This window comes from Pangasianodon hypophthalmus, chromosome 5 (assembly GCF_027358585.1).
Source record: "Pangasianodon hypophthalmus isolate fPanHyp1 chromosome 5, fPanHyp1.pri, whole genome shotgun sequence".
Lineage (NCBI taxonomy): Eukaryota > Metazoa > Chordata > Actinopteri > Siluriformes > Pangasiidae > Pangasianodon > Pangasianodon hypophthalmus.
In genome coordinates, this window is record NC_069714.1 from 1,598,144 (window position 1) to 1,611,189 (window position 13,046).

A 13,046-nucleotide genomic window follows, 5' to 3' on the forward strand; every position below is an offset into this window, starting at 1 on the left:
AAAGATCACACATGAACATTTATTTATTTATTTTTTTAAAATATTTATTACATTTCTTAAGTGAAAAAAAGAAAAAAAAAATCTGTTACGTACTTCAACAGCACATGATTTTAATGTATATATTTTCAGATATACTTTAATATATGTTTGATTAATTTTCACAATAAACTCAATAACTCGAAATGTAAACAACTTCATATTAGATTGTAAGTTTGACATGGAGTAAGTTTTATGGTTAATAAAGGCTGTAAGTCAGTGTGCTGAACAGGAAAATAAATCCGAGTAGAATTAAGTGAGAATTAAGTGTTTGAGAAATGGGCCAGGAAGCATTACAGCTTTGTGATGGCACATTCCATACCTCCATATTTCTGATTACTGCTCATACAAACACAGACTCAGGTTTTGCATCCGGACGAGTGTTCGTTCTTTGGTTAGAGTCCTGAAGTAAGACGCGGCTTGAACTGTGCGCTGAGTTGCTCCAGCCTGTTCATCAGCTCGTCCTCCTCGGAGGCAGAGGATCTGGTGAAGGCCAGAGGCAGGTGTGTGGACACTGGTGTTCTGTCTGCAGTGAGAGACATGTCGCAGTCATAACAAATCGCCTTTCTCGTTTATATTTACATTTACGCCATTTGGCAGACGCCCTTATCCGAGTGCTTTGAAGTCTCTATCAATGAGGACACTCTGATACTGGGTCACTCTGTTGGGGACGTAATAGACAAGCGCTCAGAAGGTCTTTAGACGTGGTTTGAAGACTGCCAGCGACTCAGCTGTTCGGACATCTAGGGGAAGGTGATTTTGGTGACGTTGTAAACCAATGATTTGGTCCTGAGTTGAGTCATGGGATCGATGGTCTTGTACGTGTAATGGGACATTCTCACCAGCGAATGATTTAGTGCCGCTGTGACCAAATGCAGCAGAAGACAACGGTCTTGTAGATCGAGAAAACTAAGAGTGCGATTGACCAATAGGAGGACGGCGGATTCACGGGGCGGCTACAAATACGTCGGTGTGTTTGTTTTGCGATCTATCGCACGGCCTGTTACAGAATCTGGCCGAGATTTTATCGGGATTTATCCTACAGTGTGACAAGAAATCGCGCAGATATAACGGGTTTAAGAAGTATGCTCGTCTACGAGGTTCACAAAGCCATTTGATAATGATATTTTGGCTTTATTTCTCGAACGTAGCTCCGTAAATGGGCAAATGAACAAACGGAAAACGCGTTATTTAAAACTTTGAATGCTTTTAACTCACCAAGCGATGGACAGTTGGTGCAATTGTGCAGATTAGTGTCTTTACTTACAGAGAATTGAGATACTGCTATAATAACAGTACCTTAGTTCCCGAGTCACGATTGGTCAGCTGTTAGGAAGCTGTTGTTTTGCATAAACGTAAATAGATTTTTTTTTTTTTCAGTTTCACGCCGCTCACGATCCCACAATCCCTTGCACGCATTCTGAAAAATGAATTTGTGTGAAATATCGGAAGGTGCAGGTACCGTGTGTTAAGAATGTGTTAAGAATGAACCGAATAAAAAGAACTTTTTCTCACCTTGGAAGAAGAGGCCGCTGGGATGTTTCGCGGCCGCGTCAGCCACAGCTAACCACGCCACGGTGTCGGCTCCTTGTGCTTCTGTGCGTAATTTGTTCTTCATTTTGGCGTGAAAATCCGGCATGGACGACTGCACCGCTACACAGTCAAAACAACTGTCTGAGTGTCCATCATTCATAGTTATTATATTAATGCGCTTCATCAGCACTTGTCCTGTTTTTGTGGTCAATTACTAAGATCCCAACCACAACACACTCTCTCTCTCTGTCTCTCACACACACACACAGACACACACACACACACACAAACCTGGTGTGTCGGCCCAGCCCGGGTGCATGGATGAGAAATGAATCTCTTTGTGCTGACGCGCCCAAACTTCTGTCATTATCACTTGCTGTCTCTGGTTACGGAAAAAAAATAACGATGAAAAAATAATAAATAACAACAAACAACAAGAAACCAGAGATCATCCTTCATTAAGAGCAATCCAGAGCAGCTCCTACACGGTCATAACTACACCATTTCAATGTTGTTTATTCAATTTCTGACTACGAATCCACATAAATTAGCATTACAGTATGTTCCTGAATGTGGACAACGTGCTGAACTCTGGGCTCTGTGTGTACATATTAAAACCGGAAATATTATGTAAATACTTTCAGTTCTCACATTACAATTTTTCCAGTCAACAACCACAAACGTGTTCATTAAGGAGTTGATTATTTGGTTTATTTGGGTTTATTATTAAAAAAAAAAAAAAACATCAATTAATACAAGCGTCAGTTACTTCATTAATGTTACTGATGATGTATTATATATATATATATATATATATATAGTGTATGTATAATTGATTTAAATATCTTGTTTAATGTCAGTGATAATTGTGTGTGTACCTTGTTCTGTGCGTAAGCCATGGTTCCATCGAAAGTGCCTTTTTCAAACTGCAGATCATCAAGGTTGAGTTTCTGAACCAGCATTCCTCCTGACGATACCGTGATCTAATAAACGATTACACGTTAATGAGTATAAATGGACTCTGAACGTACATCAGATACGATAGACTTAAAAAAAATAATACTTCATTAACTATGAAAACTAGTTGCATTTACATCTCAACTAAGAAATGCTCAATATTTGATCAAATTGATCATGGATAAACTAAATTTAACGTTAGGTTACTTAGCTACTTAATTTTAAGACTGGTTGGGGCATATTTGAGACATACACACCCTATCACATAACAGCTACCAACCAGCGAGGGTGAAGGCTATCACGTGCTTCCTCCGAGGCACGTGAAGCCAGCTGGCCGCATCTTTTCGAACTCTTGCTCATGTAACGTCAAGGAGCAGCGTTAACACAATCGGAGGAATGCGCTATCCGTCCACTTCCGCATATATGAGCTCACAGACACCCACGATTGGCTAGTGTTCCTGTGACTGATAGAGAGTATGCCACGCCTTCGATTTATTCGATTTTTGAAATTAATTGTATAGTTTAGTCCAGTCTTGATTATTCTTTCTAGTTCTTTAGTTAACATGTAACTGTTTTTAGAAGTTTTAAGACTTCTTGAAGACTTTTCTTAAGTGCGTGATCGGTGTCAAATTAAATATACATTAGCTTACCCATAACAAACATGATCAAATACTGAATATTTCTTAATAGGATATAAATATGTCTACTTAACATAGTTACGCTATGTTTTATAAGTATATAATAGCTGATGTTAATTTAGAGTTCATAAGATTAAAGGTTAATTAACTAGAACATATCCTTAAATGGCTTATTTATTTAAATGGCTGAATCGCATATAAATGGATCATTTTTAACCATAAGATATTACAAATGTGAAATGTTCCTATGTATTCACATACAAATACAAAATTTTAAATATGAGTGTGTAATTGAATAAGTTATATTACATTTAAAAGGTCTTACAATTAATGAAATTCAAATAGTTATTTTATGTTATTTTATACACTTTATAACTTCTTTAACATCGCAATTAAAATGATTACATTCAGTAAAATTTAGATTTCAAGTTTAGAAATCGATTTGCAAATTCTGAAACACACTCACCACTCTTGGGTCCTGGGACTTTTTCAGCACAGGAATCAACGCTGTGGTCAGGATGAACGTTCCTGTGGCAAGACCATTATTTAAAAAAAAAAAAAAAAAAAAAGTTCACATAGAAACCATTTCATTTTGTACTGTTTATTTCTAATCTATTGCTAACTAGCTACCGCTGACAACTTTCAGGAATGGTTCAGACTGAGGCCTTGCTCTCTGAGTGGGAGGGGCCTATTCTCTGCCCCCTGTCAATCACAGAGACACCAGCCAACTGTGGGCGTCTGTGAGCTCATGTATGTAGAAGAGGGCGGATAGCGCTTTCCTCTTTCACGTGTCTCAGAGGAAGCTTGTGATCGCCTTTACTTCCGTGAGTGGTAGCTGTTGTATGATGGGGAGAGCTGGCTGGTGGGTGGGAATTGGCAGGTGACCCAATTGATGATTGTACATTAAAAATAAAAAGTAAGAAGATTTCAGTATCGTATCCTGTACTGTATATTTCTAGTCTAGACATAATATTATTACTGATGAAATGTCAGAATTATTACTAATTAGCCTGTAAACCTTTTTTTTTTCTTACCAAGTGTGTTGGTGGCAAAGTTTTTCTCCAAGCCATCCTCGGTCAACTCTCGCTGATTCACCATACACCCAGCATTGTTGATCTGTACACGAATAATAAACAATATTAACTATACACTATCGTTTATAGACCACCTTTATTATATTATGATAACTAAGTCATTTAAGACAAATAAAACATTTTATGATTTTTTTTTTTTTTTTGGTGCATATTCACAAAAAATAAAAGTCACAAAAAATAAATTTTTTAAATTTTCAATAAAGCACAATAAGATTTCATTTGTAACAATCTATATATCAGGGTGTGTTAGGTCTGTCTATAGACACAGCATTATCTCTGCAACACACACACACACAGAAGCATCCTGAACACACTCACCAGCACGTGCACGCTGTGGTTCTGAGTGAACGAGCTGGCAAACTCCCACAATCCTCTGGGGCTCGACATGTCCACAATGTGCACGTGCACGTTCTGGAAAACAAATCAGTACAAACAGGTTATACAAATCAGTACAAAGAGTAGTGAGTTACCAGAAACAGAAAGAAACGATGTGATAAAGTCTCTCTGGGATACATCGCAGATAACATATACACAACAACACATCCGAATAGTCCTCTGTACTCGATTAGTGTTTACAAGCAACACTGAAAACCACGTCCTGGGTCAGTATTTCATTTAAAAACCCTTCAAATGAACAGCTGGATATCAGGATAAACACCTACCTTTTGGCATGACAAAAAATATATATATATATATATCAGTGCAAATGGTTTTAAGAATAAAAATGCTTCATTTGACCTCATTTTTGCTCTGCTCCACAATGTGTGTCCTGGCCTCGTCCGCGCGATCTTTGTTCCGACACACCATGTGCACCGTACCACCTAAACGATTAACAACACAGGGAAATACATCACGCCTGATATATGTAGCAGCAGTTGTACATTGGGACACACTACAAGTTAGTGCAGAATAAGGAGACAGTCTGAGATACAGTCTTCAGACTTTATACATTTAATAAAACTACAGTCAGTGGAGCTGTCATGGTGTCACTGTCCCATGTTACTGTCAACTTCATTACTCCAGTGGTCCTTACGATTTTGCGTTTGACTGCGACTCTTCAAAACGAATGTAAATCTCGATAGCATGGATTACTGCACTTTTATATATTGAATATACACTCACACTCACTCACTTTAATAGGAACACCTGTACACTTGCCACTAAGGCTATAGTAACTCATATAATCACTCTTTACAGCCGTGGTGAGCAGAAAAGCATCTCAGCATGCACAAAACCTCGAACCTTGAGGTGGATGGGGTTGTCTACAACAGCAGAAGATCACATTGGGTTCCACACCTGTCAGTCAAGAACAGGAATCTGAGGCTATCATGGGCACGGACTCACCCAAACTGGACTGCGTTCTGAGATGCTTTTCTGCTCACCGTGGTTGTAAAGAGTGATTACATGAGTTTTTTTGCTTGAATTGGTTAAATTAAATTTCACTTACGGCTTGTGTGTTATTAAATGGTCCACGATAATGTAAAACTGCAACTCAAACTAGGTGATATATCACCAGCTAACCATGTAACCAACTCGTAAGAGGTCATTTTTACCTCGTTTAGCTATTTCCACGGCGGTTGCTTTCCCGATCCCGCTGTTGGCGCCTGTGATGATAAAAGACCTGCCGCTTACATCGACCTCCAGATCGGAAGCTACGAAATGTTTTGCAGCCGCTTCATAGCCGCTCCTGGTACGAAAAAACAACATGAATTGTAAATTTAACATCATTGTTTCCACCTACAACTGGCCACAACTGCAATATTCCCTGGTAGATTAGTGAAGTACATAATATATAAGAATTATATATTAAGATAAGAATGAATGGCCTTGCGTGCTGCTCTTTATTTCCAGTAGAGATCCCTACTTTGTGGTAAAAAAAAATCAGTTTATTAGACCAATAACACATCATCTTTTCTTAAATGTGTTCATTTATGTATTATATGTGTTAATTTACTTATGTTTAACACAAACCCATGCATATAAATATACAAGTATTCACCCCACTTGAACTTTCCAGTATTACTCCATAACATAAAAATACATTTTAAAAGCCTCGTGTTTAACTTTATTTATTTAAAATTCACATATTGGGTTTTAATCGGAAAAGAAGCAATCCCAAGCCATGACACTACCTCCACCATGCTTGACTAATGAACTCGTATGTTTTAGATCATGACCAGATCCTTTCTTTCTCCACACTTTCATAGAGGCTAATCTCAGTTCCAGAATTTTTGTGGCTCATCTCTGTATTTCTCTGTGAATTCGAATCTGATCTTCTGATTCTTACTACTGATGAGTGATTTGCATCTTGTGTTATGGCCTCTATATTTCTGCTCTTGAAGGCTTCTTCAAACGATGGATTGTGATATCTTCACCGCTACCATGTGGAGGTTGTTGGTGATGCCACTGACTGTTATTTTTGGGTTTTTCTTCACAGCTCTCACCACATTTCTGTCATCAACTGCTGTTTTTTTTTCCTTTGGCCAACCTGTCAGATGTCTGGTTGTTGATACACCAGTGGTTTCTTTCTTTTTCAGGACATTCCATATTGTTGTATTGGCTATGCTCAGTGCTTCGATCGATTATCCCTCTTTTCTCAGCTTCAAAATGGCTTGCTTTTCTCCCTTAGTCAGCTCTCTGGTCTATATGTTGGTTTATCCTTTTTAACAACAAATGCAGGGCTCATACCAAGAGTAAAAAGAAACCCAGGGCTCATACCAAGAGTAGACATTCAGAGCTATTAATTTTTTAAACACTCAGTCTAACAGGGCAACAAGAAACACCTGTCAGTTACATGGTCCAATATTTTTGTTCACTTGGAAAATGGGTGGGTTCAAACAAAAGGTGCCAAGTTCTAAGTTGTTTAACAGATCTAGATGTAAAATATCAGGAAATGAAAGTTGAGATTCTGATCTAGTTTCTCATAAATCCTTTGATCTAAAACCCAAATGTCTTCATTTATAGCATAAACAAAAAAATTGGCCTTGCTGTTCCAATACTTTCAGAGGGGACTGTATATAAGCATTCACAGCACTTGAACTTCCAGTGTTGGATGTCATCAACTTCAACTTAATACATAGATACGAAAATACATTTTAAAAATTTGTGTTTAGACTTCGTTTAATATGCACAAGTAGGTTTTTTATTTAAAAAGAAGATAAATTTTCATGTCAGAAGTGGGATTCGAACCCACGCCTCCATTCGGAGACCAGAATCCTCCTTTAACCAGGGGAAGGTCTGAACCTTGAGTCTGGCGCCTTAGACCGCTCGGCCATCCTGACACCTGAGTTTCCTTCTGCTGGTCTTCTGCTGTTGTAGCTCATCCACTTCAAGGTTTAACGTGAGACGCTTTTCTGCTCACCACGGTTGTAAAGAGTGATTATTGGAGTTACTATAGACTTCCTGTCAGCTCAGACCAGTCTGGTCACTCTCCACAGATCTCCACATGATTGGCTGATGGGATAACTGCATAAATCAGCAGGTGTTCCTAATAAAGTGCACTGTGTCACCTGTCACAGTTTGAGGTCAGTAGGTCTGCTGTTTTGACTGAGAACAGAGCAGTGTCAGGATGGCCGAGCGGTCTAAGGCGCCAGACTCAAGGTTCTCAGACCTTCCCCTGGTTAAAGGAGGATTCTGGTCTCCACATGGAGGCGTGGGTTCGAATCCCACTTCTGACATGACAGGTTTTTTATTTTATAAAAACACAAGTTGTGAATTTTAAAGCAAATCAAGCCAAAACAAGTACAAAACAAGTGTAACTGAAATATGAGCTCAGTAAGGCGTCATTTTCCCCAGTTTCCCAGTTATACTACAGTAAATACACAGTAAGAGACACCACGGTTTACATGTTTACATCCACACTGCCTCTGATGAGATTATAATCTCTCTTACCTGGTGTATTCCTGCAGACCTTTCACAAACCAAACCGCGTTTCTGTAAAAAGACATGCTGCTGCCTTCTGATATAACTGATATAACACACACACACACACACACACACACACGCGCGCGCGCCTTATCTACCGTTTCATAAGCATGACCATAACACACAGCACGTGGTGTAGATCTACAGCTCAAAGACTAGCCCTATCTACAGCAACGCATGAGTTGAAAATTAGCTCAGCTGGAAAGGAAACGCTGCTGTTACACAAACAGTCGCGCTGGTCAACTTCCGGAAATAGCGCTCACTAGCGCTGTTCGAGCTGCAGTGTCGACTCCGAGTTGATTCCTGGCTATAGACATTGAATCTCGATAGAAAAAACTGTCAGATGTTGGTAAGAGGATGGAAGAAGAAGTCGTACAATAACACCAGAATCTTTTACTCTCTCACTTTACACCAGCTGTGGGTCAAATTGTCCGAATCTATTTCAGAATGTGGAATCGACTCTAAAGCTTTGTATTCGACTCTCAAGCATTATATTCAACTCTAAAGCTTTGTATTCGACTCTCAAGCATTATATTCAACTCTAAAGCTTTGTATTCGACTCTCAAGCATTATATTCAACTCTAAAGCTTTGTATTCGACTCTCAAGCATTATATTCAACTCTAAAGCTTTGTATTCGACTCTCAAGCATTATATTCGACTGTAATCCCTGCTTCATTACTACTAACAGTGTATAATGACTTAACTGGTGTAATGTGACATACTATGTTGTTCATACTGAGTTCATACTATTTTATTGTCTTTTTTATCCGTATATACCTGAATGCCATGTATTCATAGAAAAAAAAGCTATCCAAAAAAAAAAGATGTGCAATTCTGATAGAATATTTAATGTCAAGTTTATTATACTAAAGCAGATTGAAAGTTTAAATAATTTGGGGGGTTGGGCATTGTGTTTACTGAAATATAAATTAGCTGGCAGTTGAGCGAGGAATACACAGTATTCACTACCAGAAATACAAGGTAAAAGACATCCTACATGCCCAAAAGTATGTGCACCCCTGACCATCACACTCATATGTGGTTCTTCCCCAAACTGTTGCCACAAAGACTGAACCACACAATTGTATAGAACGTCTCTGTGTGCTGTAGCTTTACAGTTTCTCTTCACTGGACCTAAGAGACCCAAACCTGTTCCAGCATGACAATGCCCCTGTGCACAAAGCGAGCTCCATGAAGACATGGTGTGTGAAGGTGGAAGAACTCGAGTGTCCTGCACAGAGCCCTGACCTCAACCCCACTGAACTCCTTTGGGATGAACTGGAACTGGAGACTCCTTACCCAACATCAGCGCCTGATCTCACTAATGCTCTTGTAGCTGAATGAACACAAATCCCCACAGCCACTCTCCAACATCTAGTGGAAAGCCTTCGCAGAAGAGTGGAGCTCATTATAACAGCAAACACAGGGGGAATAAATCTGGAATGAGACGTTCAACAGGTACATATGGATGTGATGGTGAGGGGTGCACAAACTTTTGGCTATGTTAAAAAACCAGCAGTCAGAAATGGTCTATTCTGTATTTAAGAAAATGTTTCAATGCAGAGTGGATATCTAATTCTTAAAACTTCACAGACCCCAAAACTTTCCATAATCTGAAAGGAAGGGATTTCCGAAAATAGAAGCACTTGTCTGCATCCTGGTCTAAAGTCTTCTCCACCACGAAAAATATCCTAATACGTCGCACAAGTTGTCTAATTGTCCTTTATAAACGGACAGTTTCAGTTGTAAAATCTGCTCTGTTAGCCCAGAACAAGAATCTGAGGAATCCTCTACTGTTGTAGTCCATCTGCTTGAAGGTTTTGTGCGTTCTGAGATGCTTTTCTGCTCACCACGGTTGCACAGAGTGATTATTTGAGTTAGGATGGATAAATTGCATATATGTACATGTCTGTAGTGACGGTTGAGTGTATGTGCAACCTATTAGGTATTACTTTTAAAGAAGGCTTTGTCCAGGCTGAAGAATTCTTATTAACATCACAACTGAAAGCAAGTAAAATTAGTTTAGTAGAAGTGTTGTAACTGGCCATGTTAGTCTTGTTTACAATCTTTTCTCAGGTTTACACACAGTGATTACTGCCCTCTACAGGCGCCACGCAGCATTGCAATGATTTTAAAGTGGAATTAATATAAAAGTTTAGTGTTTCAGTGTTATAATCATTCAGCAGGAAGAGTCTCCACTTTCCCCAGTGGAGGTTATTGTGTGTTTTCAAAGAGCTGTGGCTAAACTAGTCAGGAACGGTTAGCTAACTCCACAGGCGCTAACACGGCTAGCAAGAAAATCCTAAAAATGAAATTTATAACAATAAACGTAGCGTATATCGGTGGACAAAAGGCAGGAAAACAGCACAGCTCCTCAAACATGTGGTGGCTGAAGTGATATTTAACTGTAATCTGTTACGGACTGATATATTGTTAGCATTGACGTTAGCCTCCTTTTCACTCATTATCACCCAGCTAATGGTTTAACTGCTAGAGTTACTATAGTTACTTCTCCTCGAAGTGCATGGCTAGCTGAGCTTTTCATCTTTTCAGCTGTTTTTTGGCCTGTGTGCGCGATTATTAACAGTCATAAGCGCTCTGTGTGAGATGTTTTAACAGTGTCAGGATGGCCGAGCGGTCTAAGGCGCCAGACTCAAGGTTCAGACCTTCCCCTGGTTAAAGGAGGATTCTGGTCTCCGAATGGAGGCGTGGGTTCGAATCCCACTTCTGACATGAACTTTTATTAATAATAAAATAAACCCACTTATGAATATTAAATAAACGAAGTTAAAACAAGGCTTGTAAAATTTTTTTTTGTACAATGGGTCAAATTACACTATCTAAAAATATACCATTTGCTGCTGTAAATGAGGCAGTGAAGAAATAAGAACACATATGACTCTTCTTCTTCTTCTCCATTATTATCATTGTTGTTATTGTTGTTGTTGTTGTTGATGATGATGATGAAATAATGGGGTACATCTACATATAGCACCTGAGATTTCTACTGGTTTCCACTGGGTTTTAATTTATGGTCTGTATTTATACATCTGGATATCTTCTTGTGCACAAACACACACCTACACGTTCAACAAATCTATGTCATATGACAGTATACTGGCCATTGTTTTGCTTTCTTCTTCTTGCCTTGTATACTTATGAGACCTCACGTACATTTCAAGCTGTCTGCAAGCTATCTAACAGCGTGTGACGACAGGTAGCTTATCTTTCAAAGCTGTTGACTGACTCCTATCATCTCCTCTCATCTCTTCAAGGGTGCGGTGAGTGTATTTCCTACTTTTTGCAGTCCATTTGGAACTCTGTGGCTAATAATCTGTGTGAAGCTAGATTTACTGAGAGTGCTACTCGCCCTGCCACATGTGTTGCAGACGTTATTGTGCTTGCCAATGGAATTTGTGCAGGTTTTACAGAGAACGTGAAGATCGCTAACTGCAGCTGCAACAGTAACACCTTCTGGCCTGAAGGAATTAAAGGAATTTCAGAAGAGCGTTATCAGCCTATGCCTAAACCTCAAATACCACAGACAGAGACACAGGGAGGGGCATGAGCTCTAGCTCGTTGGAATCTTGCAAGGCTTTTCTTGTGAAAGAGGAAGTGGTCCATGAGACCAGTGGTGGTTGGAATGCCTTGGCAGCTTCATCTCTATATAGATCTCCAAAAGATGTGGCACCTTTGGTCAGGTTACCTTTGTCTTTTGGTTTGGCCCATCAGAGTGAAGGGCAGGTGGAGGACTGCAACTCATCAGTCCAAGAAACACTCCTGAATGCAAGAACCCCTAGTACACTGACCTTGTTTCTCAGGTGGAAACAGTTCGGCACCCCGTCATCTGGATCCACTGCGGTGCCCAGTTCCTAGACTAGTAGCCATCCTACAGGGACTACTACACAACTAGATCCCATCCTTGCTAAAGGTATATGTGGTATCCGTTGTAGCATGTGACAGCACCATGGATGGGGTCTCACTGCAGGCCTGAAGTGAGTTCTGTATGCTAGTGTTCACTTTCGGGGAGAACTACGTATATATGCCTTGGTGGCGAGACTCCAGTGTGGTTGTGCCTGATGATTCTGCCCAAAGTCACATCAACTACTTTACTGATTGACCTTTCAGCATTTCCATTGGGGTGAACCTGCAGAACATTCCTTGTTATAGCCAGTACTTATCCTACAGTACTCTTAGGACTGCACAATGTCTGAACAAAGCTCACTGGGTCTCACTGTGCACTTTCTTCAGGTTCTACATCTCTACATGGTAGTGTGTGTGTGGTGCTCAGGTGTTGCTGTGTTAAATACTGCATGCATATGGTTCCTTTTGCTTGCATCTTTTTAATTACATAATACTTTTCCTATATTCTAGTGGTTTCTTTTATCATTATCTAATTACCAAATGCCAATGACTTACAAAATTAAAGCTAGTATTGTCTTGCTAAGTGGTTCGGTCCATCAAACAGCTTTACAGACAGCAGATTATAAAAAGAAAGGTATGTGGAAAGGGTATTGTGTTACCGTGGTAGAGGATGTGTGCACATAGGGTAGGTTGTGGGACCCCAAACATAATTTTCCTTAGGTTTAGGATTGAGTGTCACCTGGAGGCTAATTCAGAGTTATCCAGGTGGAATTGGTGAGAATTGACATGGAAAATAAAAATAAATATTTAAATGATTGTATCAGACCTGCCAACCTGTACTAATTTTGCATAAGATATCTGCATTTTAACATTGGAGTATGCTGGAACAATAATCCAAAATATGCCAAAAGCACTGACTTTTTTTCATAATAAAAGCAGTCTACTGACTTGGTTGATTCTGAAGCACTTCATAGAGGATAAGCATTTCCCACTCCAGCC

General features: G+C 39.5%; 1 protein-coding gene and 3 non-coding genes across 4 annotated transcripts; 2 read left to right on the top strand and 2 right to left on the bottom strand.

The window, feature by feature from the left end:
- Window positions 1–18: 18 nt before the first annotated feature.
- On the bottom strand, window positions 19–8,399 carry dhrs12 (dehydrogenase/reductase (SDR family) member 12). The gene is made up of 10 exons (XM_026911029.3): window positions 8,150–8,399; window positions 5,812–5,945; window positions 4,997–5,079; window positions 4,577–4,669; window positions 4,199–4,280; window positions 3,631–3,692; window positions 2,448–2,552; window positions 1,861–1,951; window positions 1,552–1,689; window positions 19–562 (listed from the first exon to the last, which is right to left on the bottom strand). The coding sequence occupies exons 1-10, from the start codon at window positions 8,203–8,205 to the stop codon at window positions 432–434; spliced, it is 975 nt and encodes a 324-aa protein (XP_026766830.2). The 5' UTR covers window positions 8,206–8,399; the 3' UTR covers window positions 19–431.
- Window positions 7,427–7,539, bottom strand: trnal-caa (transfer RNA leucine (anticodon CAA)). Its single transcript has 2 exons — window positions 7,502–7,539; window positions 7,427–7,472 (listed from the first exon to the last, which is right to left on the bottom strand). It is a non-coding gene; the product is annotated as a tRNA-Leu (tRNA).
- trnal-caa (transfer RNA leucine (anticodon CAA)) lies at window positions 7,821–7,935 on the top strand. Its single transcript has 2 exons — window positions 7,821–7,858; window positions 7,890–7,935. It is a non-coding gene; the product is annotated as a tRNA-Leu (tRNA).
- A 2,404-nt stretch (window positions 8,400–10,803) lies between the features above and the next one.
- On the top strand, window positions 10,804–10,916 carry trnal-caa (transfer RNA leucine (anticodon CAA)). Its single transcript has 2 exons — window positions 10,804–10,841; window positions 10,871–10,916. It is a non-coding gene; the product is annotated as a tRNA-Leu (tRNA).
- Window positions 10,917–13,046: the final 2,130 nt, after the last annotated feature.

Bases quoted from the DNA above. Each gene is read 5' to 3' on its own strand.
- dhrs12 (XM_026911029.3), bottom strand. From the start codon at position 8,205: ATGTCTTTTTACAGAAACGCGGTTTGGTTTGTGAAAGGTCTGCAGGAA. The intron at 5,080-5,811 runs GTAAAAATGACC...TTAATCGTTTAG, and splicing joins CGTGGAAATAGCTAAACGAG to GTGGTACGGTGCACATGGTG. The intron at 563-1,551 runs GTGAGAAAAAGT...CTCTCACTGCAG, and splicing joins CAGCGGCCTCTTCTTCCAAG to ACAGAACACCAGTGTCCACA.